General features: G+C 58.0%; 1 protein-coding gene across 1 annotated transcript; it reads right to left on the bottom strand.

Annotated features, from left to right (window-relative positions):
- Positions 1-164: 164 nt before the first annotated feature.
- On the bottom strand, positions 165-26645 carry SDC1 (syndecan 1). The gene is made up of 5 exons (XM_005576476.5): positions 26317-26645; positions 6744-6825; positions 3253-3731; positions 2536-2671; positions 165-2384 (listed from the first exon to the last, which is right to left on the bottom strand). The coding sequence occupies exons 1-5, from the start codon at positions 26380-26382 to the stop codon at positions 2215-2217; spliced, it is 933 nt and encodes a 310-aa protein (XP_005576533.2). The 5' UTR covers positions 26383-26645; the 3' UTR covers positions 165-2214.
- Between the last annotated feature and the right edge of the window lie 1272 nt (positions 26646-27917).

The raw sequence follows: 27917 nt of genomic DNA, 5'->3' as shown, positions 1-27917 counted from the left end.
AAGGAGGGCAGAGATGGACTCTGTCTTCTGCGACAGGAGGGACCAGCATCAATTCTGCTGTTCTGTACCAAGCCAGAGCATTGCCCAGAACCAGGCTCCCACCCCTAGTAAGTGACACGGCAGGACATCGCCAGGCCAAGAGACTCAACCACCACCACAGCAGCTGTTGCCCGAAATGAGAAGTACCGTTTATTGCTGTTACACAAATGGACCCAGCCTCTGGCTTGGGCACCGTCCCATGGACCAGCAGACGAACATATCAGCTGGCCCCTTTCCCCACCCCCGAGTCGTGTGCAGTCATACACTCCAGGCAGAAAGTCGCAGTATCGAATACTGGGCACAGGTTCCCTTGGCTTAGCGGTGCATCTCTGATACACAGACTGGCCCACCTTTCAGAGTGGCCAACAGAGCCACTGAAATGTTGTCAAATAAGCAAGTGCAGGAGCCCTGGGCTGGAGGCCTCTGGCCTCTGCAACCAGGTGGGAGGAGGACGTCCTAGGTGTCTGCGGGGCAGGCCTCGGCTCCACACGTCCGCCGGGACCACAGCCTCAGGTCAAGCTGTGCTGGGGCCATCCACCTTCCTTTGCCATTTAGAAGATGGGGCTTGGAGCTTGGCAACACAGAAATTGACATCAGCCTTATAAAACCTTGGCTGAACCTACCGACCTCCACAAGAATTTCAGCCAAAACAAAAAAGTAAATACACAGAGGGACCCTGGAACCAGAATCCCTCCCCATGGGAAAGACAAAGGCACAGAGATTTGAGCCAAGTTTCCCAACATGTTGGTATTTGCAGAGAAGTCCGGTCACGTCACACACAGCACAGAGGCAAGAAGCGAAGGCAGTGGCATTCACAGGACTACTTTATATTAAAGTTTATTACATTTGGAAAATCTACTGTACAGGGAAAAACCCATTGGATTAAGTACAGTTTTGCCAAAAGCAAAAGACTATCACTCTTTGGAAAATATTCCTGATTCCAGCCCAGGGCCCAGGGCGGGGCCGCAGGAGCTAACAGAGAACCTGGCCTTGGATGGAGGCACTCAGAGCCAGCTCTGCCCAAGATGCCCCTTGTCAATTTCCAGGAGGAAGATGCCCCTTGTCAATTTCCAGGAGGATGCGCCCCTTGTCAATTTCCAGGAGGATGCCGCCCCTTGTCAATTTCCAGGAGGAAGCAGCTCCCGGAGACTGCGCCACAGGCGGGACAGGCCTGGTCTGCAGGAGGATCTCCAGGCCCCTGCCGCCCTCCCTACAGTCCTCTCTCAGTCTGAAGGCTGAGCCGCCAGCATTCACTTCTCACATGGGCTTCTCCAATGTGGCAGTGGCCCAGGCCTCAGCAAAGCCCTGAGCTCATGGACACAGGCACAACTGCTTGAAAGAGGCGGCGGCCCCACGGCAGCCTGGACTGGCCAGCCCGCCAACAGACCACCAGAAACGGGGCCACCAGACGGATAGTCCATACCCTGTTGCACACATGAGCGACAAACTCAGAGACAACACACAAACTAAGCCTACATTTTGGCTTCCAGATTTGGTTCTCCTAGTTTAAAAAAAAAAAAAAAAAAGGTCTTAACCCTGATGCTGTCTCCTGACCATAGATTAGGGAAGCAAGATGGGGAATACCGAATCAACTTACTTAACTTACCTCAGAAGTAACAAGGTCTACTGGGCTATGAACAAAGAACTAGAGGAAACATGTGCAAAAACAAGTCGATATCTAGATCAGACCTCCCCACGAAACAAAGTGGACCCCTGTCCCCTGCCACTCAGTGGCCACGCCCCCAAGATGCTTGGTCCTACCAGTAAGTGCTATAGATGTGTGAGCCCCAAGCCCCACCCGCATAATCTTCCAGCCACATGAGGCCACTTAGGTCCAAAGCAGTCAGATCCTCTCTCCCCTCCAGAGCTGGGCCTGGGGAGAGGCTGCTTCAGTTTGGAGAAACTGAGTCAGAATGGTATGATGACAGGTGCTGGCTGTGGTGGAAAGGTCCTATTCGAGAAAACCCTGGTGCCCCAAGTCTCCAGGCAGAAGTCAGAGAAGCAGAGTGGAGCTCCCAGCACGCCCCAGGACTCCGTGGGCAGGAGCGGCCAGAGGGGCTGGAGTGCTGGGGAGGTGGCCTGGTGGCAGGGGAGGCCAGGGCCTGCAGTTCTTCAAGGAAGAGGCAAGTGGGGGCCTAGTGAGTGGCAGGGCGGAGGGGGTGCATGGCTCCCGCGTCAGGCGTAGAATTCCTCCTGTTTGGTGGGCTTCTGGTAGGCCCCTCCGTTGGCTTGTTTCGGCTCCTCCAAGGAGTAGCTGCCTTCGTCCTTCTTCTTCATGCGGTACAGCATGAAACCCACCAGGCACACAGCAAAGATGAGCCCCACGAGGCCTCCAGCAATGATCCCTAGGGCAGGTAGACGGGGCCAGCTCAGTTCAGCGGCTCCCTGGGCTCCACTGCAGACCCTCCCCCAAGTGGTGGCCTTGGCTGTGGTCAGCCCCACCCCGACCCCATAGCAGCAGTTCACCCCGAACTACCCCCCTGAGAGAAAACTCACCTCCCAGCACCTCCTTCCTGTCCAGGAGACCCTGCGAGGCCCCTGTGGCCCCCGGATCCACTGGGGACTGGTTCCGGTGGTCAGGCTCCACAGCCACTATAGCTGTGTTCTCCCCAGAGGTTTCAAAGGTGAAGTCCTATGGGAGGGCAGGGGCAGATGGGGTTGGCTAGGTCACCGCCAGCAGCAGCAACCAGCTCCAGAAGCAGCTCCTGCCTCCCTGATCTTTGCCACCACCCACTCGGATGCACCCAAACCAGGATCGCAGGCGGCCCGAAAGCCAGGCCTTCTTGCCACATCAACTCTGGACCCTGGCTGGCCCATGGCATGGATGTCACAAAAAGTGATACAAAGCATACATTTCTGTATGGAAACAAGCAGGCTTATTTTAGTGTAAAGTGTAAAAATCCCACGAAGCTGCAAGATAAAAAATAGGAGGACTTGGTATAACGTTCACTCTTACAGCAGGGGCTGCAAGTTTGGATTGTAAGTTTGGGGAGCCCTCTCTTGGGTGATCTTTAAGGGCGCTTTTGCTCTGATCTCATAATTAGTCTGTCCTGCTCTGGGCGAGGCCCTGGGGGTAGGGGAAGGTGGGTCCCTGTGTCCTGTCCTCCTGGTGAGGAATACGAGACACCCGCAGGGCACAGGTGTAGGGCGTGCCGGGTGCCAGGCATTAGGGCTAACCCACCCAATGTCCCAAGGAATGCAGAGGCCACTCACCTGCTCCCCAGAGCCCTCTGCTGCTGGGAGCTGACTGGAGGCTCCATCCTCAGCAGCCCTCTCGGTGGCAGAAGGACCTCCATCCTCTGTGCGGGGAGTGTGAAGGTCAGCTTGGCCGGGTCCTGCAGGGGCTGAGGTCTCATGGTGGCCAGGCTGCATGTCCCTGTGGGGGTGGGAGGTGGCGGGCTCCTGGGCTGTGGTGGCTCTGGCCGTTGGGGCCTGATGAGTGGTTGGGAGCTGTGTGGTCTCCGTGGGTTGGGGGGTGGCCTCCTGCTCCCGGGCAGTGAGGTCAGGCTCCACTTCTAACAGGACTACAGCCTCTCCCTCCTTGGGCCCCTCTCCAGCCGGCAGGGTGGAGGTGGAGGCAGCTGTAGCCTCCAGGCCAGTGGGTTCCGGAGACGTGGGAGTAGCCGTCAGGAGCCACGTGTCCTTCCAAGTGGAGGGGGTCTGCTGTGACAAGGTGATATCTTGCAAAGCACCTGCAGGACCAGAAGCAGAGTGTGTTGTGGGGGGCGGGGGGAGGACCAGAAGCAGAGTATGTTGGGGGGGGTGGGGGAGAGGACCAGAAGCAGAGTGTGTTGGGGGGGCGCGGGGGAGGACCAGAAGCAGAGTATGTTGTGGGAGGCGGGGGAGGACCAGAAGCAGAGTGTGTTGTGGGAGGCGGGGGAGGACCAGAAGCAGAGTGTGTTGTGGGGGTCGGGGGAAGGACCAGAAGCAGAGTGTGTTGGGGGGGGTGGGGGAGAGGACCAGAAGCAGAGTGTGTTGGGGGGGCGGGGGGGAGGACCAGAAGCAGAGTATGTTGTGGGAGGCGGGGGAGGACCAGAAGCAGAGTGTGTTGTGGGAGGCGGGGGAGGACCAGAAGCAGAGTGTGTTGGGGGAGCGGGGGGGAGGACCAGAAGCAGAGTGTGTTGTGGGGGGTGGGGGGGAGGACCACAAGCAGAGTGTGTTGGGGGGGGTGGGGGAGAGGACCAGAAGCAGAGTGTGTTGGGGGGGCGGGGGAGAGGACCAGAAGCAGAGTGTGTTGTGGGGGGTGGGGGGGAGGACCACCAGCAGAGTGTGTTGTGGGGGGTGGGGGGGAGGACCAGAAGCAGAGTGTGTTGTGGGGGTCGGGGGGAGGACCAGAAGCAGAGTGTGTTGTGGGGGTCGGGGGAAGGACCAGAAGCAGAGTGTGTTGTGGGGGTGGGGGGAAGGACCAGAAGCAGAGTGTGTTGTGGGAAGAGGGGGGGAGGACCAGAAGCAGAGTGTGTTGTGGGAGTGGGGGGAGAGGACCAGAAGCAGAGTGTGTTGTGGGGGTGGGGGGAAGGACCAGAAGCAGAGTGTGTTGGGGGGGGTGGGGGGGAAGGACCAGAAGCAGAGTGTGTTGTGGGAAGAGGGGGGGAGGACCAGAAGCAGAGTGTGTTGTGGGAGTGGGGGGAGGACCAGAAGCAGAGTGTGTTGGGGGGGGTGGGGGGGAAGGACCAGAAGCAGAGTGTGTTGTGGGAAGAGGGGGGGAGGACCAGAAGCAGAGTGTGTTGTGGGAGTGGGGGAAGGACCAGAAGCAGAGTGTGTTGGGGGGGGTGGGGGGGGAAGGACCAGAAGCAGAGTGTGTTGGGGGGTGTGGGGGGGGAGGACCAGAAGCAGAGTGTGTTGTGGGAGTGGGGGGAGAGGACCAGAAGCAGAGTGTGGTGTGGGGGGGGGGAAAGGACCAGAAGCAGAGTGTGTTGTGGGAGGGAGGGGGAGGACCAGAAGCAGAGTGTGTTTTGGGGGGTGGGGGAAGGACCAGAAGCAGAGTGTGTTGGGGGGGGTGGGGGGGAAGGACCAGAAGCAGAGTGTGTTGGGGGGGTGGGGGGGAAGGACCAGAAGCAGAGTGTGTTGGGGGGTGTGGGGGGGGAGGACCAGAAGCAGAGTGTGTTGTGGGAGTGGGGGGAGAGGACCAGAAGCAGAGTGTGGTGTGAGCGGGGGGGAAAGGACCAGAAGCAGAGTGTGTTGTGGGAGGGAGGGGGAGGACCAGAAGCAGAGTGTGTTTTGGGGGGTGGGGGAAGGACCAGAAGCAGAGTGTGTTGGGGGGGGTGGGGGGGAAGGACCAGAAGCAGAGTGTGTTGGGGGGGTGGGGGGGAAGGACCAGAAGCAGAGTGTGTTATGGGGGGGGGGAGGACCAGAAGCAGAGTGTGTTGTGGGGGGCGGGGGGGAGGACCAGAAGCAGAGTGTGTTGTTGGGGGCAGAGGGAGGACCAGAAGCAGAGTGTGTTGGGGGAGCGGGGGGGAGGACCAGAAGCAGAGTGTGTTGGGAGGGGTGGGGGCAGGACCAGAAGCAGAGTGTGTTGGTGGGGGCTGGGGGGAGGACCAGAAGCAGGGTGTGTTGTGGGGGGCAGAGGGAGGGCCAGAAGCAGAGTGTGTTGTGGGGGGTGGGGGGAGGACCAGAAGCAGAGTGTGTTGGTGGGGGCTGGGGGAGGAGAACCAGAGGCAGAGTGTATTGGGGAGGGTGGGGAGGGAGGATCAGAAGCAGAGCGTGCTGGGTTGAGGGGGCAGGACCTGAACCAGTGTGCTGGGTGGGTCGGGGGAGGCCCCAGAGCACCTGGGCCGGCCAAGCTCAGGCTGAGGGAGGCTAGTACCTGGGCAAGGCAGCTGAGGCTAAGCTCCTTGGAAAATGGACAAGGAGAGCTGTCCCTTCTCATTGTGTGTCCAGGGGCAGCCTGGTCTCTGGAGCCACGAGACAGTTGCCTAGGCCACCTTGGAAAGCTTTCCTGTGACCACAGGTGTGGGGTGGGCATCCCTTAGGGACATAACTACTTCAGTTATCCTACCTATCCCAGGGTACACACCTCTGCGGCCCCACCCTCCCTGAAGGCCCCCGCTTCCAACAACAGATACTTCCAACTACAGATACCCGATACCCTACCTTGCAGCTCTCAGGCCTCTGCGGGGTCACTTCCCCAGGGATGACCTCAGCCTCCTTCCTTAGCTCTCACCCCTCTTCTGAGGTCCACTCAAGAGCCACCTCCTCTGAGAAGCCTCCCTGACCACCTCCAGCTCAGGGACTTCTCTCCCCCAGGGAAAGGGGAAGTAGGGAAGGGAGCTTGGATGGAAGAGCTACACCCCAGCAGGCTCTGTGCTGCCTTACAGCTCCACAAGCTTATCAGGTCAAGTTTATTCCCATTTTACAGATGAGAAAACAGAGGCTCAGGGGTCAAATAACCTTCTGAAGGGGGTTCCAGAGGTTTCCTAGTGAGTAAAGGTATTCCCAGTGAATATGAGCTTATGTGCAGCAGGCAGCCCTGCGGCCCTCTGGAGCTCACAGCCTTCACCTCACCTCCGAGCATGAGCTCTCCTTAACCAGGCAGCTCACGGACCCCATTCCTCTGCTCAGCATTGCCCTTTGGAGGCAGCTGGGTGGAGATGGGGCGGGCAGGGTGCACTCAGTACATGCTCAATAAACACAGGAGACTGTCTGACCACTGCCCCCAGGCATGACCTGTTGCTGTCTTGGGTGGGGGGCCCCCATGACAACCTCACCTGCACCCGAGCCGGAGAAGTTGTCAGAGTCATCCCCAGAGCCATCTTGATCTTCAGGGGGCAAATTAGTAGCCACAATTTGCTGGAAAAGGATCAGAACATGGTATGAGTAGAGGCTTGGCCAGGGCTCTGCTGCTCCTGGGTCCTCTCCTAGACAGCTGAGCGGACTCGCCCCACCCTGTGCTGCACAGGTACCCAGGGAGACGCCTCTCATGTGGCTCCAGGCTCCTCAGCTCTGGGCAGCACTTTGGTTCCCATGCCCGAACCCCTGATGCTACAACACAGCCTGGTGCCGGGCACGGGGCACAGGGGCACAAGAGAGTGGGCAGGGCCCTCACCCTGAGAAGCTCAGTCTGGTGAGGGAGCTCCAGACCTCTCAGAAGGGCAGACAGGGAGTTGCTATTGGGAATATAGGCTGTGGCCCCCATGGGACCCCATCAGCCCACCCTACCCTACTCTTGGGGGTCATCAGCCAGGGAGCTTTGGGGCTGAAGATTGCCGACCCAGCCCCACTGGTGGGCTTTCGAAAACCCCCAAGAACAATCTCAGGACAACCTGGATGCAGAGGCAGCCTCCAGGCATGCTGGCCCCCAGGTGTGGACACCGAGGGCGGCACAAGGGGCAGGGGCACCGCTGGGCACAGGGAACTGTCTGTTCTGAGGCAGGTCTGCCCAGGCAGGGCAACCCCAGTCCTGGCCCCGACACACCTTCCCACACTCAGCCCAGTTCCCATCTACAGTAAAGACTGGGTTCAGGCTCTCTGGTCAGAGTATCGTCCTCCTTGGGGAAGGAAGGACAGGGTGCCCATCGGGCTGGGGACATATAAGGCTAATCTGGAAGGGGCCCTGCACGGAGAAGGCTCCTGCTGGCAAAGAGCAGCCCCAGGAATGCTGCCCGCCTGCCCAGCTCCAAAAGGCAAAGGGGCCAGAGGGCAAACATATACACATCTCTGCAGTTCCTGAGGCCGGGGCTGACGGGCAGGACCGGGGGTGGGGGCGGGGAGGCAGGATCACACCACACACAGTCAGCAGGCCCGTGCAGAACCCTGGTCGGCAGCGAGAGCAGAAAGTCAGGACTGCCTTTGCCCTTCACAGTGGCCCCAGGACCTCAGGTAAAGAACGGAGAACCCAGCAGCCAGGTGGCAAGAAGTGTGGCTTTGAGAGCCCTATTCAGCTTCGAGGCTCAGACCCAAGGACCTCACTCACTACACAGTCTATCTTGAGAGGGCCCCAATGTCTGGGACCAGAACAAAGAATGAAAAAATATGCAGAACAGCACAGTCCAGTGCACTAGCTTTAGGAACTCCGGACCCTGCCGCTCACTAGATGCGTGGTCCTGGGATATCATTAAACCGCTTATGGCTTCAGTCTCTCCATCTGTAAAATGGGGAAATAATAACATCTACATTCCAGGACTGCTGCCAAAATTCAATGAAGCTATGCCTAACACAGGCTGGCACGCAGTGGGCACCCACAAACAGTGACCATTGTCTAACTAGGGGAGCCTCAAATGCCAGCAGGCCTGTTTAGAAAGAGGGTAAAAGGGAGGCAGATAAAGTTTCATGAGAAGAGGGGGACAGGAAGAAGTCAGTTCACCAGAAGCCTCTGCACTGACTTGTCACCCACCTGAGGCTGGGCTCCAAAGGGAAAGGGCCTTATCAGGCCCTGGCCATAGGCCCATGGGTCTCACTCCTGGGAGTGCAAAGCAGAGAGGGACAGACACCTCCTGCCTCCTGAGGCAGCCCTGGGGCAGAGCCGGACCAGGTGGAGGCTCTACATCCAGGGGCCTGGGTTAGAGGAAAGCATCAGACACGTGTAAAAACCACAAGGTCAGAAATAACACTGAACTTCCTTTGAAAGGACAAAAGCAAAACTGTACCTTCCTTCCCCCAAAAGAAAGGTTTTGACCCTATAAGGGCCATCCATAGCCCATCTACAGTAAACAGCCACATTCCACCAAGGCTCACCTACAGTGAACAGTCACTGTCCACCATGGCCCATCTACAATCAATAGCCATTGGCTGGCGCAGTGGCTCACGCCTGTAATCCCAGCACTGTGGGAGGATCACTTGAGCTCAGGAGTTCGAGACCAGCCTGGCCAACATGGTGAAACCCCCATCTCTACTAAAAACACAAAAATTAGCCAGGCATGGTTGCGCACGCCTATAGTCCCAGCTACTTGGGAGGCTGAGGCAGGAGAATCCCTGGAATCCGGGAGGCAGAGGTTGCAGTGAGCCAAGATTGCACCACTGCCCTCCAGCCTGGGTGACACAGCAAGACTCCGTCTCAAGCAATCAATAAAAACCAACAGTCATAGTTCATGCTCCCCCTGCCTCCACACAAGGCCACATCTGATCTATACCACCTCTATGTGGTGCTTCAAACACCTGTGCTGCCTCCACAGAGCTCTGAAGCTTCCCTGGCCTCCCTCAAGCCTGTCCCCTTCACCAACAAAGAATACTGCCCACCGGGGGGAGGGCACAGAGTGGGCACCCCCACCCATACTCACTGAAATCATGGCTTCACTCTCACCCAAGGACTCTGCCCTGCCCTCTCCTGCTGCACTGCCTCCCTGAAGAGAAAGCTCGAGATGGGGCAAGGACAGAGCAAGGCATTGACACTTCGACCCCACAAGCCTCCGCTGCATTGTGGAGTGCCCAACCGTTGAGCAGAAGCCAGAGCCATTAGATCCATGCTCCACTCAACAGATGAGGCCACCAAAGCCCACACGAAAGACACACACACTGGGGCCCATGTATAGCCCGGGAGGCACCGCCCAGTGGGACCCAGGAACGCCAGGGAGGCCCCAGCAGGTTAGCAGTTTCCCAAGAGCAGGGCTTTCCTCCTGACTAGATAGGCATTTCAGTCTGCCCGGTCCCTAAAACAATTTGTTCCCTCAGCTCTGCTGGCTTATCCCTCTGCAATCTTGTTTACACAACAAGCTCTTAAGCAAATGTTTTCTCCACTGAAACCAGCTCCCTGCCCTCAGGGGCTTCTCCCCTCCCTGGGTCTAAGGGGATGGGCTAGAGAGACCTCCCAAATCTCCTCCAGCTTGAACCTTCTGTGACAGCCCCTCAAATGAGGAGAAGGTGAGATTTCAGCCTCCTGGGGAGGAAATTAGCAGAAACTGCTGAGTTTGAACTTGGATTACCAAGGTGCCGGCCGACTCCCAGAAAGGAGTTTCCGGTGAGACTTCCGATTTCCTTTAGCAGGCCTGCCGTGCTGATGGCCTGCAGCACACTGCCTCTAGGCCTCCTGGGCAGCTCTCCTCAGCATCATCTCCAACCTGGGTGCTTCCGAGGCTGCTTGGCCACTGTTCAAGGTTGCTCAGGAACAGGTCGCCTCAGCTTGGAGCCCACCTCATGCCCTGCCCAGGAAGGCAACAGGCCAACCAGCCTTTAACCTCTGTAAGTCCCAGGAAAACCAACTGTTCAGAGAACGAATCAACAACTTTGTGCTAGGTAAGATCTAGGCTTCCACTCATTCTGTTTGTTCAAAGCAAGGGATGCCTTGCCCCTTCCCCACCCACAGTGCAGACACTAGAAGCTCACTGAATAGGAAGCCCAAGGTTTGGCTCGCCTGGGGGCTGGGCGATCAAGAGGCAGCTACCAGGAGTCTGGGGACAGGGAGTTAGGGAGTAATGGTCAGGTCAGCCCATCTCCGTCTCAGCCATGCTGGTTTCCTGGCCATACCCTGGGGACCCTGGAGAGAATCCTGGGGTCAGGGCTCTGACCCAGCAAGAAAGAAGGTGTGAAGGAGTGTGGCCTTCTCTAAGGCTGGAAACACTTTCCACCCATTCCTCTTTCACCCCTACAACTCCCCTGCAGATGAGGCAGCAGGGCTGAGAAGGATCTCTCTCCCTAGCAGATAAGGACTAGAGCCTCTAAAAGGCAAGGGACTTGCCCGGGGCTGCCCAGACACTACAACTTCCTGTGCAGCAGCACTGCTCTCCTCACCTGCCATCCCCTTCTCTCTCCCCAGCCCCACCAGCTGAGCCCATCAGTTTTAAGGAAAACCTGTCTAAGGCTCCTCAATGGGACAGAGTTTCACTGAGTTGGAATTGCTGAGCCTGCCCCAGCAGTGAAGCTACCCAGGGACCAGCCCACATTTGAGAGGTGGAGAGGAAACGGCGTGGACCGGAAGGGGACCTGTGCCATGAGGGACGGGGAGTCATCATCACCCGCTGCCAGCCACTACAGAGCACATCTGAAGTCTGTGGGCAGAGAGCTGGCAGAGAAGCTTCTAGAAAGCAGCCTCAAGCCAACTGCCAGCTTTTGCTCCCATACCAGAGGTAAAGAGGGCCACTCTCCTTGGCAACCTCTGTCTCAGCAGAGCCCCTTGCCCTGGCCAGCCCTGGGGCTAAGGGGCAGCTGTGCTGCAGCTCCTCTACAAGACAGCTCAAAAGTGCCTTGGCGGCCTCAGAAGCTAGGATGTCCAGTGGGCATCTCGGACAGGTTCGAGGGAGGGCCGCAGGCCCAGTGGCTAACCTGAGAGGTTGCCCATCTAACCCTACCCCATCAGCCTGAGGCTATCAGGTCAGAAGGCCTTTGGTTTCCAGCCCGCACCCTCAATCACTAACATTGGTCACTTGCTGCTTGAAGTGAGTGATGGGTAAAACACAAACCCCTTAAAAATCATTACTGACAGCCAGGCGCAGTGGCTCACGCCTGTAATCCCAGCGCTTTGGGAGGCCGAGGTAGGCGGATCACCTGAGGTCAGGAATTCAAAACCAGCCTGACCAACATGGTGAAACCCCGTCTCTACTAAAAGTATAAAATTAGCTGGGCGTGGTGGTGTGCGCCTATAGTCCCAGCTACTTGGGAGGCTGAGGCAGGAGAACCACTTGAACCCAGGAGGTGGAGGTTGCAGTGAGCCAAGATCACGCCAGGAGCTTTGGAAGAAAAGAGGGAAGAAATAGTCTGGTCCTGGCCCGGCAGAGCTCCCAGCCCCCCAGAACGTATGGCCAGGTGTCCAGCTCCAGGGGGATTTAAAAACAGGGAGCTTCAGAGGCTGGAGTACAGAGGGCTGCCCTAAGGGGACTACTAGGGCCAGGCCTTGAAGCCCGCAACCCAACCCCGGAGAGGATAAGACAATGCTCACCCCAGGCACTAACTTGGGCAGCGCAGGGGGCCTCTGATTCGCAGTCATCCATGGTGGAGCAGGAAAGGGAAGCTGATCTGTCAGCTGTACCTGCCCCGTGTGGCCACGAAATCCCCGGCTTCTGTAGGAGCCGAGTCACTAAATCAACAAGCCCCAACAAACCAGGGATAAAGAGCTGCCTCTTATCAAAGGAGCTAGGTCATTGCCTTTCTCAAGCAGCCTGGACCAGGGGCCATGGTGCTGGTTCTGGGGCCAGTGGACAGGAGAGACCCAGACCTGTTCCAGGAGCCCAGGTTGCAAGGTCAAGAGGCAGGAGGGCCCATGGTCATGGCAGGCTGGACACCCACCCTCCCCATCCCGAGATTCCACACAATGGCAGATGTCCTCGGGAGGCTTGAAATAGGGTCACAGTTGTTTGGAAATCTTTTTTACCCCCTCGGTTTCTCAGTCAGATCTGCAAATATAAGGAAAACAGGCTGACCCTCGCCTCCCCTAGACTTCAGGACTCCCGGGGGCTGAGGTCTCTGAGCCGCAGAGCCCCAGCCTTTACCCCCACTTCTGCATCAAGACACCACACTGGCTGAGAGTGATATCCAAACCATCACCTGCATCCAGACTGGGGACTCTCAGCTTCAGGGTCCCCAAGAATCACCAGGAGACCACTACAAATGAAGTCTTCCGAGCTCCCCGTCCAGAGGCTGAGTCTGTCATTCACAAGCCCCAGGTCCTGTAGGGGGTCTTCAGACTGCACTTTGAGAACAATGAGGAGAGGAAAAGGCATCCCCCAGAGTGGCCCAGCCTGGAGGAGGCAAGAGCTCACTTCACTTGAGTCCAGTGTTCAAAGTCAAGGCACTGAGTAGCAACAGAGCCCTGTGAACAAGTTCTAGTGGCAAAGGGACCAGGGAAAGCTCAGCAATGTCCTATACCTTTCCGACACGTCCACTCGCACAGATAGCACACCATAGTGGCGGCCCAGCCTCCCTCCCCCAGGGGCTGAAGACCCACTGAACATCCAGAAGCACCTACATGACTGGGAAAGTGTCTACTTGAAGCTGGGCTGAGGCTCCTTCGTGCCTGGGGCTGAGCCCACTGGCTTCCTACCAGCCAGCTTGGCTGGACCCAGCAGGGATAAGCAGAAGACAGCTGCTGGAGCTGAGAGGCAGGTGGGCCCCAGGGACGAAGGCTGGGCCTGGAGGGCAGCACGGGCTGCAGGGCTTGGTCCTGCTCTTCCAGGAGTATCAGTGGGAGGGCGGGGGAGAAAAAGCTGCAACACCCTCTCCCAGTCCCACCGCCTTCCGAATGCCTCAGTGCCCTGCAGAGTGGATGTGCAGCTGCCTTCCCTCTGTGGGGAGCCCTGTGACCCTCTCCTTCAGCCTGGACTGAAATGGCCTAAGCACTGAGCAGGCAGGTCAGACCCGAGCACCCAGGAGCAAGGGTCTCTGGGAAAGGGCTGGAATCCACCACGCGGCTCCCACGTTGGGGACCTAGGCAGCTTTCAGCCTCTCTCTAGACCTGTTCCCCACCTAGACGCCAGAAGGGGCTTGGTGGATAATGCTAAAGTGCTTTATGGCTGACAGGCTGGCCCCGCTGACTTTAGCGCCTGGTGCTGCTCTGGGAACTAGACAGGGGTTCTGTCCCCTAAGACTCTCCAAATGCCCCCTCCTCAGGGACCCACAGCACTGACGACAAAAGGGTGGCCCAGGGAAAATGATCAGGTCCAATATGGGGACAGTTTGGTGATAGTCTGGCCTCTGTCCCTAAATTACTGGGTGCTGCTAGAAATATCGTACCTCAGGTTGCCCGTCTGTACAATGGGGGTTTGGCCAAAATGGTGGGACCTGTGGGAGTAGGCAGCAGGGCAGGGCTACAGGCCAGGAGACATTGGGCTCCCCCAGCCTCAGGGTTGTGGAGGAAGTGCTAGACACATCACTCCTGTCCTAAGGCTGGTTTCCAAACCCAGGAGCCGGGAAAACACCGCCCGCCCGGGAGGCAGGCTGAGGCCGCAGATGGGGTCTGGGCCTCCAGACCCGAAATCTCCCCCACTGAAGCCATTCCCAGGAGGAAGGGCCTCACCGGTGCCTCAAGGCAGCATGAGCATTTCCGGTGACAGGCACAGTAATTTATCAGCTCACTGGCTCTCTACTGAGAACAAGGCAAGCCGGGGCCTGCTGAGATATGACAGGCAGGGAGTGATGGGCCCGGTCCAGGGCAGGAGGGAGACAGAAATGGGCAGGAAGAGGAGGCTGTCCCCAGCAGCACTTCCAAGGGGAGGAGCGCATTTAGGGGACACTCTGGACGGCACCCCCACACACAGCCCCACCCTGCCACTCGAGACGGACCCCTCATTGTCCTGGGGGCTTCAGGACAGGGCCAGGGTGGAGGGACGGCATTCACACTTGGCCTTCAAGACCACTTTCGGGTAATATTTTCCATTTAGTGTGAGGTCAGGGCTTTACAGATGGGAAGCCTGAGGTCAAGGTCACAGAGCCGAGCCTCCCAGCCCTGGGCCCTTTGCCCTGCACCGCATTGCATTGCCTGCTCACAGTACACCGGGGGCATTTATTGAAAGAGGAGGGATCTTGGCAACCTCATGCCAGCTCCGATGCCCAAGCCAAGCCAGTGCTGCCCCCAGCACCCCCATACCTACCCTTTCACAGAGCTGGCGCCTGCCTCGGCAGCTCACATGCCAGGACTGGTCTCAGAACAGGCTCAGCTGAGGGCTGGGTGTGGAGCCTCAGAGCTGGAAGACCAGTTCCTCTGCTTTCCCCACCTGGCAAAACCCAGGCCAGGCCAGGCAGGGCAAGGTTTCACCCAGGCAGGCGTTGAGCAAAGCAGCCCAGCCCAGGCCCTGCAGCCTCAGTGCCTGGTACTGCTCTGGGAGCCAGACAGGGGATCTGTCTCCCAAGACTCACCGAACACCCCCCACTTAGGGACCCACAAGGACACTTGATCACACTGACTTGATATCATCACCCTCAGCTTCCCAAGGGGAGTCATGGCTTAGGCAGGATGCCAGAGATATCCTAAATCAAGGTGACTGTGGGGCAACTGCCACCCTATGGAGACAGACGGGGCAGCCAAGCCTCCAAAGCGCTGTCCCTCCCCCAGCCCTGACTGCCCTAAAGAGCCCACCAAGGCCAGAATCTCAGCCAAGATTTCCCCAGTCGGCCCCTACTGAGAAGCCCAGCTCTGTCAGTCCCGACAGGGTCCCCTGGAACGGGTATCCACCAGACCTGGGGACCAGGGCACCTCTGCCATATGGACTTCTAGGAACATCCTCCCCTTGTACTTGCTAAATAAAGTATCCTCAAGTTTCACAGAGGCAGAAACTGTGCTTTTGACACACCTGCAGCCAGCCAGGGCTCCAGCTGTGTGTGAAGGTGGGGGAGGGGAACAAGCTCCAAGGTATTACCAAAATCTCTATCAGTGTCCCTGTCATTGCACAATATCCCCTTGAAAACAAGTCCTCTGGGAGGGCTAAAGGGTGCCAGCACTCCCACTACAGCATAAATCACTTCCAGGTGGGGAGGGGCTAACTCCGGAACTAGGGCACTGAGGGTAGGTAGATGGGAGCTCTGGGAGACGGAACAGGATTACAAAAGAGCGGCTGGAAGATGTCAAGGGCAAATTTTTTAACCTTTCTGAAAATGTGCATGCCAGCAACGCCATGCCCAGGAAAGGAGGAAGGAATTCTCTTTGCTCTTCCTGGAGTCACAGATGTACATGGTTTCTCCTCCTGTGTACAGAACAATGGGCTAGCCTGGGAACCTGCCTTTCAGATAAAGAACAATTCAGACTGAGTAGGCACTGAGGCTGCTGGGAAGCCCAGAGACACGGGAAGGCAGAGTGTCCTTGAAGGAGTCCCAGGAGAGGGTGGGGCTGGTACCTTCTGGTTTGGGTGACGGAAGACAGAATTTTCTGTGAAGGCTCTCTCTGAAGGGGCTGGGTGGATCCTCCAGATTACTGGTGGGTCCCCAGGTCAAGCAGCTTGCCCTGCCTCTGATGGGCTGGCAGATCTGCAAAGCCTCGAACCCCCAGCACAGAGCTCCGAGCCCTCGCAGCTTCTGCACACAGTTAGTGCTGAGATGGCTGAAAGGGAGGCTGTGAATACAGCTCCAGTCTGAAAAGCTCAGCGTGACCCTGGGAAAGGGAAGTAGCCATATGCCTTGCCCAGAGCTCAGGGACCACCAGGGCGGTCGGGGGGCGGGGCGTGTGGTAGAAAAGGAGTCTAAGCCTATGACCTGGGCTGGAGATTACTTGAAGAATAGAAACAACTGAATTAGGCTCTGGGGGGAAAAAGTGATCACAGCTGATGTTTATTGAGCCCCCTGGGCCAGAGGAGCTGGCAATCAGTTTTTTTTAATCTGAATTAATTAATTTGATCTTCACAATCACCTTAGGTTCTAGTACCATGCACATTTTACAGATGAGAAAATTGAGGCAAAGGAGCTATGTCATCTGTCCCAAGGCACACAGCCACTGAAGCCAGCAGTCTTGCTCTGGTAGGCATGCCATGAACCGCCCATCACAGTGAAGCCCACTCTCTCTCAGGAAGACAACAGCCCTCGTTTCCACTGGCGGCACCCTGCAATCTGGCCCAGCATTGTCAGCCTCCATAGAGAACCCAGCTCCCTCTCCAGGACAGCCACCAGTCTGAAGTTCTGGGGATAGGCCACTGTGCCCCACTGCTGGGGACCCTGCCCAGCAGCCCTGAGCCCCTACGAGGGTGCCCCAATGTCTGGCTTTGCTTGGCGTCCTCTCCCACCTGCCAGCCCAGCCCGTACCTTCTCAGGTCAGGAGGCAGCCCCTGGCAGAGGCTCAGGTGGAAGAGAGCAAAGTCTGGCCTGCTAGTGAAGGCTCGTGTTTCTGAGAAGGGCAAAAGCCGTGTTTGCAGGCCCTGTTAACGTCAGCAGCGCTGGGGTCAGACCAGCAGGCCATTCACACAGAGTGACTCCAGGCTTAGGCTGGGTCAGACTGCACCCCTTCCCACAGGTCAGCCTCAGTGCTCCCCTAGACTTGCTTCTCTGTGCTCCAGGCAAGGAAGGGGCCCCAATCACATCACATATGGTATTTCATGGAATCTCTGCAAAAGCCCTCTGGGACAGGATATGAGAAACTCCATTTCACAGACGGGGAAACTGAGGTGGGGGTAGGTGAAGAATCGTGCTCACGATGACACAGGGAGGAAGCGATGAAGTCCGGATGTGATCCAGGTGGGCTAGACTTGTGTCCTGTGCTCCTCCTGGCCTCCACAACACCTCTCGGCTCCAGCCCGAGCAGGGACTAACCAAGCCAGCTAGTTCTCGGTCCCACCTCGCCTGTCAAGCCCCAAGGTCTCAGGACTCAATATTGGGCCCCCCCAAAGGTAGGAAGGCCCAGGCCTTCAGGCTTAGGTGACTGCCTGACACAGGGAAGACAGGCAGGCCAGAGTGCCCACTGCACGCCCAGCCTCCACAAGATCTGTAAGAATGAACCTCATTCACCGGGGGTGGGGAGGAAGGCAGGGGGCTCTATGTCCTTCCTACAATTCCCTGAGCCCAAGACAACCAGTCACTGCTGCAGATTCACCCAAGGAGACTCAGGGGTGAGCTTCCTGGACTTTCCAGGCCTGACCCCAGGGAAACTTATCCTGTGCTCTTTCCCCAGGCCCCAGGTCCCTTTCAGGGAGGGAGGTGGGGGGCAGGGCCTGAAGATCTCATGCAGCCCAAGCGGGGCACATGCTTCTAGCCTGGCCCTCAGCCCCACAGGCCCTGGCCAGCCTTGAGGTCTGCTGCCCAGACCCTCCCCAACACCCCATCCTGGAAGAGATATGGTCACCACCACAGCAGCACTGCACCCTGTGGTTTTCTCTGGGAGAAGCTAGAGTGACGTCAGCCTCTAGGAAAGTCTCAGAGGTTCCTGAAACGTCCCACAGCCTCGGGCCCTACAGGCCCAAACCTGACCACCATATTCATCTGGAACACTCCAGAGAGATGGGCCCTCCAAGGCCTCGGACAGTTTCCTGGGCAGCAGGGATGACAGGAAGCTACAGGAGGCAGAGTCAATGCCACTCTGACACAATCAAGTCCCCAGCCAGGTAAGGCCTCTGGAGGATCAGCAGCCACCACTAGTATTGGTAGCATGGGAACAGCAGGGTCAGGGCCCAAGTCCTAAAGGGCTTTCTGGGACCCAGCTTGTGACAAATGCCATAGGTGGCCACGAGCTCCTCGGCCCTCCAGAAGTTCCTCCAACTTCCCCACATCCCACCCTGGCAGACATGCAATGCTCACAATACGCATCCCAGGCCAGGAGCCAGAGTTCTGTCTCCCAGCCTGCTGAGTAGCACAGAAGAACCACAGAGAGAGCCAGGCAGCCCCACGTGGAAATGACCATGAACTCAAGTTCACGCCACTGTGGGGAAGTTCCCTGAACACCTTTGGAGATCCATGGTGCACACGAGTGGTCCTGGAGCAGGGCTGACAGCCTCTGCAGCTCCCTCAGGGAGACCCCGTGCCCTGACACTTCCCATGGCCAGAAGGCAGCCCCGCAGGTTTGGAGCTCCATAAAACATCCCGCCTTGCCGCCCAGGCTCCTAGTTCGATACTGCTGTATCATGGGACTCTGGGACAAAACCCTTCCTGTGGGGAGACGTGACAGGTGCTGAATCGCGAACCCCGTTCATTGTCACTGCGGAGACCACCTCTCTCATCTGGTTCCAGCAGCAGCCACCCTCACTTACAGGAATCCCCTGGACCAGATACGGAACTCTCAGCACTGCACCAGGCTACGCACACAGCAGGTGCCCAGACTCCGGGCTTTAGATCTGATCAAGCCAGATAGGGCTCATGAAGCCCTCAGAACTTGAGGCAGCAGAGCACAGGCAGGCCCCCAGATACCCACCAGTCACACGACACAGCCACAAGAGGCCACGCACACCCAAAAGCATTGCCTCACCTCTGCTTCTCAGCCCCTTCCCCCCATGTCACAGATGGGTTCACTGAGGCCAAGAGAGGCCTCTGGACACAGCCACTCGAGAGTAAGGAGGCAGGGCCAAGACAGAAAGCCAGGCCCCTGAGCTCCGGCCTGTGTCTTGCTGTACTCCCCGCCTCGTCCCGGCCCCCAGAGGGCTTGCAGTGGATCAAGGTTGGTTGGGTGAGTCTCAGGGGAGGACCCGTGGGCCTGGCACCATGACTCAGCTGATGAGTGGACTGATCAACATGCCCGCCTTCCCCACTGCCCCAACCTGCCCGCCATGGCTTTCATTCCTGCTGCTGAGCGGACCTCGGGCAGGTGCCAGGACTCTTGGGTGTGTGTGCAGAGCACATCATGCAGCCCCAGCCCCGGCCCAACCTCACCCAGACGCCTTTGTCCACTCCAGCTCCCACAAGGAGCTCGAATCCACCCCTCAAGCAGCCTGCCCTGCCCTCCACTGGCCCAGCCCATCCCACCATTGAACCCTTGGGCAACCAACTCTCCTTCGAGTTCCCAGAAGGAACACTGGCAGAGGGAGGTGAGCCCCCAACAAGTCCTTCAGTGTCACCTCCGCCCTTCCCAGGATAAGGTGTCTCTGTAACCATGTGGCTCTCAGAACTGAGGACGGGAAAAAGGACCCTTTGGCAGAGGAGGAAACTGGGGCCCAGAAGGGCAATGGCCTGCCACAGCCACATAGTCGGGGCTCAGCTGAACCAGAAAGGCCAGCTGACCTGACTGCCTGCCTCTGCAGGAATAACTTCCACAGACTTCCAAGGACAAGGCCATGATGAATGTCAGAGCCACAGAAAAAAAGAGAAAAGGCCACTAGCAGAGGTGGGAGGCAGAAAGGAAGCTGGTGTCTGAAAAGGAAGCTGCAGCCAGGTAGTGACAGGGCCCCCAAAACTGAGACAGCAGCCTGACAGGGAAGGCAAGTGAAGAGTGCCCAGGCAAGGCCCAAATGCAGTGGCAAGCTGTGCAGTAGGCACCCCCCCACACACACGGACACACGTACACACACGTACACACACGAACACACACACACAGATACACATATACACGGACACAGACACACATAGACACAAACACACACACACAGAGACACACATACACACGGACACACACAGACACACACAAACACACACGACGCACACAAACACACAGAGACAGACACACAGAGGGGCATACGCAGACACATGGACGTGGACAGAGACACACACAGACACACGGACACACACATGTACACATGGAGACACGCAGACACACATACACACACGGCATCTCACAGGGCTACAACTGTCAGGTGAATCACTAGGCAGAGAGTTTTTCCCAGGGCTGATGGCCAGAGGAGGCACATCCTCTACATAGAATTAGGCAGCCACGAAGCCATAAAAGCCAGGAGGTCAGAGACCTTTGAGGGGCTCCCAGTGGGGAGCGGAACCGGTGGCAGCCTCGGGAAGCCTCAAGCACAGCAGGAGAGGTCACTCGGCAAGTCCAGCCGCCGCCTGTTCTGCTCTCCTGACTCAATGGCCCCAAGACCCAAGATTTCCCATGACACGCCCCCCTTGCCCCATAAGCTTGCCCCCACCCTTACAGGCCCTGCCAAAAAGCAGGACACTTTCCAGGGGAGGCTCAGACCACCCCTCCCCGAGATCCCCACAGTTCTGACCACAGGCAAGCTGACCCAGTGCACCTGTCTCAGGAATGCCAGGGACCTTCTCATACTGTCTTTCCACCCAAATGAAAGCTTCCTGAGGGCGGGCAGAAGCAGTAACACCAACCTGCAGCTGGCCATGACAGTTGCTGAAGTCGCCCCAAACCCAGGGTCTCGCCCCTGTGACCTCACCTCTACAACCTGCACCCCAAACATACCTCTTTGTGCTGAGGGGCATACACCTATCAGCCCTCCCGTGGAGCCTGTCGGGGTACTCATGTCCCACTCAGTGGAAGGTTCCAGAATGCATGCTCCCATCCAAAACTCAACCTCTGCTGGAACAGCTGAGAGAGAAGTGACAGGGTACAGGATCCCGGCACCAAAAGCCCTCTCTCCACAAACTCCCTGAATCCCATTCTTCTCTAGACACACTTAGGCAGGGCCGCAGGGCCCCTTTCAACCCAAAACTCCAAAACTGGTTGGTGAAAAGAAGGCAATCGGGCAAGAGGCGAAGCATAGCAATCACTTAATGACCATTTCCTCACCAGCTGTCCCCGCCCCCGGCGGGACCTGCTGTTGAAGGGGACCAGGAGGTGACTGACTATGGCACCAGAGCTAGGAGTCCTGGGTTCTGGCCACCACCTGCGTCATGCTGCCCACCTCCCAGGCTTACAAAAGAACCTGCTAATTCCACGAATGTTTCCCCAGAGCCCAAGGTAAAAGATGGTGCAAGCTAGGTACCACCTGGGGTCCGGCCTGAGGGCATCATCCAAACAGGCCCCTCCACACCCAGTTCACACGGTTCCCACCCTGCTCTCTCAGGTCCCTGTTTACTTCCTGTGAGGAGCTCTCGCCTGTCCCTGAGCGGCTATCAGTTGAACCCAACACAACTCCTGAATGTTACCTGGTGCTCAGTTTGCCTGATGGCACTGTTCAGGCCAGCTCAGTCCGGCCTGGGCCCCTCACACCCATGATTCTTCAGGATGGACCAGCAAATGCCCAGCAGAGCCTTGCAGGGTTCAGCCAGCCCCCAAATGCCAGGCTTCTCAGGGGAGACGTGACAGCCTTGTGATGTATTCACACCATATCCATACACATGCGCGCACACACACACTGCACACACACACACACACAAATCCTGGCTCAGCCATTGGAGGGGCCCGCCACCCTAGGTCTCAGCTTCCTCATCTACAAAATGGGGCAATGATATATATTGTAAAGGTTTGGGGTAAAGTTCAAATAAGAATGAAGGAAAAGTACTGAGCACTGAACAGCAGGCGCTCAAAAAAAAGGTATCGACAGCTTACTTTCTTCACGCAGTTTCATCACAGAGTACTTTCACATATCCATTATGAAATGAATACGCAAATGACAGAATGAGGACAGGGAGAACAGGTATCGTGATGTCCGCTTTACAGATGAGGACAACAAGACTTAGAAGGAAAGTGACTCACCCCAGATTACGGAGTAAATTAGTGGCAGAGCTGAGACTCAGTCCTGGGGCTCTACTTAATCCAAAGTCACTTCTGGTCTGTCACACAGTATGGATGCATATTATATAGAAACAGGAACTAAAATCCAAATCAAATGTGGTAAAGAGATGGGGGCATGACCAAGGCTGAGAGTAGCAGTCAAGGCTAAAGAATAATGGCCCTCAGCTGGTCAGTCCAGCTACCTGTGACCAGCAAGTCACTTACATGTAAAACCAGGTCGAGGAACTTGAAACATGGGGGTCAGCAAGCACTTCCCCCCAAGAGATGACTCATTTTTCTCCATTGAGAGAAGTCGCTAAAGACCTCACCTGGGCAGCACCTCTTTGTTACTCTAGGTGGGGTGCAGGGAGGTAGAAGGGAGACTGCAACAGGTCCCAGCTGAAGTTCATAAATGGCACAAAATCCACGTATCACAGATCATTAGTCTCACTCACAGGCAAGGCCCTTACCCAGAGCCTAAAACTCTCAGCTTAGAAATAAGCCTAACCCGGCTGGGCGCGGTGGCTCACGCCTGTAATCCCAGCACTTTGGGAGGCCGAGACGGGCGGATCACAAGGTCAGGAGATCGAGACCATCCTGGCTAGCACAGTGAAACCCTGTCACTACTAAAAAATACAAAAAAATTAGCCGGGCGAGGTGGCGGGCGCCTGTAGTCCCAGCTACTCGGGAGGCTGAGGCAGGAGAATGGCGTGAACCTGGGAGGCGGAGCTTGCAGTGAGCTGAGATCCGGCCACTGTACTCCAGCCTGGGCGACAGAGCGAGACTCCGTCTCAAAAAAAAAAAAAAAAAAAAAAAAAAGAAATAAGCCTAACCCATCTGATTCGTTTCTTAGTGCCACTGGAGAAAAGTAACAAATTAGAACTGATCAGAAAGGCTGCTGGCAACACTCAGGCACATAAATGTCACTTCTGGCTGTTCTCTGGAAAAAGAAGAAAGACCAGAATTCAAAACAGAGCAACCTGAGGCACCAGGCAGAGGGGCAAAGTGCTCTTCAGAGCACAGTAAATCCAGGAGACAATGTCCTAACCCAGCACAATGATGAGGACGACGACCCTGGCATGCAAAGATTAAATCATGCCTAGCATTTTTTGGTTGATAAAGGAAGGGAAATAAATATTTCAGAGTCCTGCCCAGAGTAAGAATACTTGAGGGTAACAGGGATTCTTAGCTTGATGAAAAAACACGAATACACAGGACACCTCATTCCCAAGGGATTTCAGGAATCCAAAATTCTGCTGCAGCAGAAAAGATTCCTCTAAAAAACTGTAGAAGTCAAGCTTTTCATTAATTCTTTCCAGGCTCTCTCCTTTCTTACTACCAATGTGTGTTAATGAGGTTTTACTGGAACCCATCAGGAGCCACAGGTAGAGACTTAAACAGGCTCCACCCTCCCTGTGGAGCTGAAGCCAGGGGTGACATCACTTCTAGAAGGCTCTGAGCCTGAGCGGAGGCAGCTAGTGCCTCCCCCCATACCCTCTCTGCCAGGCTGTGGGAAAATGTCCCTGCTAGCCCCCGTAATTAGGGCAAAAGGGATTTTATGCCTTTCAAGAAAGAGAAGACAGAAAGAAAGAAAAACAGCAAATAACTATTCCAGAACAAGCCATTTTTTTTACACGGCAGAAACAAAAGACCACAGGAAACACACACACACAGAGGCAGAGAGAGAGAGAGAGACAGAGAGAGTGAGAAAGAAAGAGAGAGAGAAACCTTTTTAGACAAACCTGTTTTAGTCTCTTGGGAGTGGTTTTGAGCAACCTCCTCTCCTAGCAGCCTCCCCTCACCCATTCAGTCACTCCCTGCCTCCCTGGTCCCCAGGGCGTTTCTGACCTGCTTCCCACTGGGGCCACAGTTAACTTTCAGAGAGGGTCAGATCTCTGCCACTTGCGGATATCTTCTCCCATCTTAAGCAAATCCCAGCTGCCTGATTTATTTTAGCAAAGGGGTATCAGAGCTCTGGGAAGGCACCGCATGTCCCCACCTTTAACCTAACATGGACACTCACTGTAAGAGGGAGAGGGCAGAACTGGGAAAGAGAAAACAAACTAAACTTTGTAAGATCAGAAAAAGCAGAAAGAACACCTAAGCTTCAAGCCAGAGTCTGACCCCAAAGCAGGTGAGGCTCTCAGGCTCAGCTCAAGCACCTCCTCCAGGAAGCCTTCCTTCCCTGTAGCTCCAGGGAGTCTCCCTCCTTTCCCCTTTTGAGACTCTCCTGCCTACTGGGCCCGATGTCCAAGTTTCTGGGCAAGAAATAATGTCTCACACTGCAGCATCTGCCCCAGCCCACAGAAAACTCCAGGAAAGGTAGTCCACAGGGAATCCCAAACTCCACCTGCCTCCCCAGCGTTAACGGGTGCGGTGGGATCCCAGGGTTCTGGAATGTCTGCTTTACCCCAGGCAGGCAAGGGAACCAGCAGCCCTCCTAAATCCAGCCGGAAATAGGTGGAGGACCCAACTTCAGCCGCCCCTGCTGAGGCCCCATCATGTGCGAGAATGGGGCAGTGAGGTGATGCCCGGCGGTCCAGGGAGGTAAGCTACGCAGCTCCATTCTCTTCTCCAAAGTCAGAGCGAAGACTCCAAGCACAGTCTCAGCTCCACAGAAACCACCACCCTAGAGAGCACCTTCTTGGACCTGAAAGCCAGGAGTGCATGAGACCCAGCTTGGAAATCACGGCTCTCCTCGTGCTCCCAAATACCCCTCACAGTCCAGCCCATTCACAGTTCAATAGGCACAGGGACCTCTCCTGGACCGGAAAATATTTGGAAGCACGAGTCACCTGGGAAGCAGGGAGGTCGCTTTACACATCAGCCTCAAAAACGACTGTCCCTACCTCATCTCCCATGAGACAGACTCTTTAAAAAAAAAAAAAAAAAAAAAAACCAAAGCGCTCAATAACTGGCAGCTATTACAAGAGGAAACGCTTACAGAGGGTCAGCGCTGCTGAGACTTATCCAGATGTCACATTAGCAGGGGAGGACCCGAGTGCCCACCCCGCCCCCGCCCCTTGCCTGCCCACGTGCCTCCCTTTGCCAGAGCTGGGGAAGTCGAGCTGTCCAGATGTGGTGGCGAGAGACCGCCACTTCCGGAAGGGGAAGTGCCCCTGGCTCCGCACCTCCCCTCTGCAGCCCGGGGGATGGCCGAGCCGGCCCGCAGGAGGGACCCCGGGACGCCAGCACCGGGCGCGGGGGCTGGGGTGGCGGACTCGGGCACCAGGCGGCCCGCGCTGACACCTGGCTGCGGCCCAGGTCCCAGCCCCCGTCAAGGCCGGCGTTACGGGGCGGTTCCCAGGAAAGGGTTACAGGGGCCGAGAACAAAGCGCCCCCATTGGGGAAGGCGGGCTAGCGGCCGGCGGCTGGGACGGGAAAGCCACTTTCTGGGGACCCTCAGGCTGCTCTTTGTCGGTCACGTCCCTCTTTGGTGGAGCCTCAGCCTCGCTGAAGGTGGATGCTGCATCCCACCCAAAGGCCTCTTCCAGCCTTGAGCTCCACATCTGCCCCTCTTTTCCCCCAGCTGCACTGGGCGGGCCAAGGGACCCGCCTTCCCTCCGCGCGGCTTCAGCACAAAGCCGAGCCGGGAAGCGGGAGGCCATTCCCGGGTCCCCTCGCGTGGAAGGCGACCGCGCCTCGGCCGTGCCCGGCACGGGGACGCGCCCTCCGGGGCCAGCTCAACTTCAGCAGCCCAGAAGTTGGGCTCTTCCAGGTCTCCAGCGTTCCGAGGCCAACTTCCCGGAACCTCCCGCTGCCGGGCCGGCTCGACTCTCCTCGAGCCGCCCACTGCAAGCCCGAGGGCCCTGCAGACGCTCGCCCGCGCCCCCCACGCAGCCCTGGCCCGGCTCCCCGGGCCAACGCGGCCGCCCGCCCGCCCGCCCGCTCCTGCGCCGGCTGCGCTGCGCCCAAACTTGCCGCGGCGCAAGGGGCCGGGCGCCCGGGCTCGGCGGCGCTGGGGCGCAAGCCCGCGGGTCTGGCTTGAATTAGGGCCTGCGGGAGGGGCGTTGTGGCCGCGGTCACTGCATCCCCCCGGGTCACCGACGGGGACCCACCCGCCGCGGTGGCCGGGGTGAGGGGGCTGGGAGCGGGCGACCCCCGGGCGCCCCTGTGGGCTGGCGGGCTCCGACGCATGTGGAGACGTTTCACAAAATTGAGCGCGGGGCCCCGGCCCCCCACCCTCCCCAGCGCGGGACCGGTGAGGCGCCCACCGACAGCGGAGGAAACTAGGGCTGGAGCCCTCGTCTCGGGGCTCACCGTCCCGGGACCCGCTGGGCTAGCGCGGGAAGAAGGGAAGTCCCCGCTCCCCCTCCCCCTCCACGTGCACCCGCCGGCATCAGCGGGTGACCAGTCCCGGCTTCCCGCCGCCTCCCTGCCTGGCCGCCGGCCGCACTCACCGGCATGGCCGGCTGCAGGCTCAGCGCCAGCGCGCACAGCCAGAGCCAGAGCGCCGCGCGCCTCATGCTGCCCGGACCGGCGGCTAGAGCGCGGCAGGCTGCGCGGGTCGCGGCTGCGGGCCGGCTTCGCGGGTTGCGCTGCTCGATGCTCTCTTGGGCGCCTGCCCAGCGCGCCACTGTCCCAGGCGAGGGCTGCAGGGTCCGCCGGCTGGAGTCCGCTCCCTACTGCCGGATTCCTCTCTGCTCGGCTCGGATTCGACCCGCACCTCTCCCGCCGAGCTCCGCCTTATAATAAACCCACAGGCCCTTCCTTAGCCGTTGCAAAAACTAGCCCCCCACCCCCAGCTCCGCCAGGTCTCCCGGCCAGCCCCAGTCCACACCCCCCAGGACCCCGCCCCCCGAGCCACCCCTCTCGGCCCCTTCGGAACCACCCACCCCCGGCCCTAGCCCCGCCCCCGCCCCGCCCACTAGGGTCCTTGCCCGCCCGGCTCCTGCTTCTCTGGTGGCCGAACCTCGCCTTCGGGAGCTGTGGTTCCCGCAAGTCGTGGTTCCCGGCCTTTCAGCTCGGCTGATCCCTGGGTAGTGGGGCCGAGGCGCACCCCTTCTGCCCGGGCCCTGGGTGCGGAGGCGCTGCCCGGGAGAGGGACTGAAGGGGCCGCAGTCAGTCCTCGAGCGCGAGTTTGCAGCGCCCTCTGGGCGTGGACGCGGAGCGCGCTCCAGGTGCGCAGGACTCCCAGCTCTCTTGGGGAACGCTTTCTGGGGCAGGGCGGCGGCCCGGGGGCGATGGGGCCTTCAACCGACGGGCAAACACACACAGACACACCCCGGGTCTCCTCCAGTTGCGATGGGGCTCGCTGCGCCCCGCCGGCCCAGATTGTCCCGTACGCTCACGTTCTTCCAGCACTCCACAAAGTGCTGGAAACTTGGGGCCTTAAACAGCTGCACCCGCACGGAAGGGCTGTAAGAAAACGGGGGACGGGGGCGGAGTTCGCAGCGTCTTTCTGTGGAAGACAACGCCCTCTCTCTTCAGCTGAGCTAAAAGGAAAAATAAGTAACTTCTTTGTTCCCCGGTGACCTCGGGCACGCGGATCTGAAGCCACCGTGCAGTTTCTGCTCCTTCGTGATTCCCTGCGAGGCCCTGGGCCTCAGTCCAAAAAGCTATGGAAGGCCTGCGGGTGGAGGGGAAAAGGCCGAGAGAGCAAAGGGGAAGAACCGGACGGCCCCTGCCCACATCTGGCAGGCAGGAGAGATGGTGCCAAACGACCTTCGCACCTGGGCCCGGAGACCAAAGATGGCGTCCTCCTCACCTGTCTTCCCGAGGCGGAAGGCAAGAACTTGGGTCGGCCTGAGCTGGCGACCACGAAAATATCAGGAAGTGTCCAGTGTTTCTCCTTAAAAGAATTAAACCTTCCTGGGCCATGCAGGGACTGACCATGGGACCCTGGACTCTCCTCCACCTTCCACCATGGAGCAGGCTCTGGAGCCGAGCAGCCTCCTGCGTCTCCATCTCATCCCTCTGCTCCACCTCACACCAAAAGATGATGGCCTGCTTGTGTCCCTGCTCCTGAACACCTGTTTGACCTCAAGGAGCTCTCGCTTTT

The sequence above is a fragment of the Macaca fascicularis genome, chromosome 13 (genome assembly GCF_037993035.2).
Source record: "Macaca fascicularis isolate 582-1 chromosome 13, T2T-MFA8v1.1".
NCBI classification, from domain to species: domain Eukaryota; kingdom Metazoa; phylum Chordata; class Mammalia; order Primates; family Cercopithecidae; genus Macaca; species Macaca fascicularis.
The sequence above is the reverse complement of the archived record's forward strand: the minus strand, read 5'-3'. Positions and strand labels throughout refer to the sequence as shown.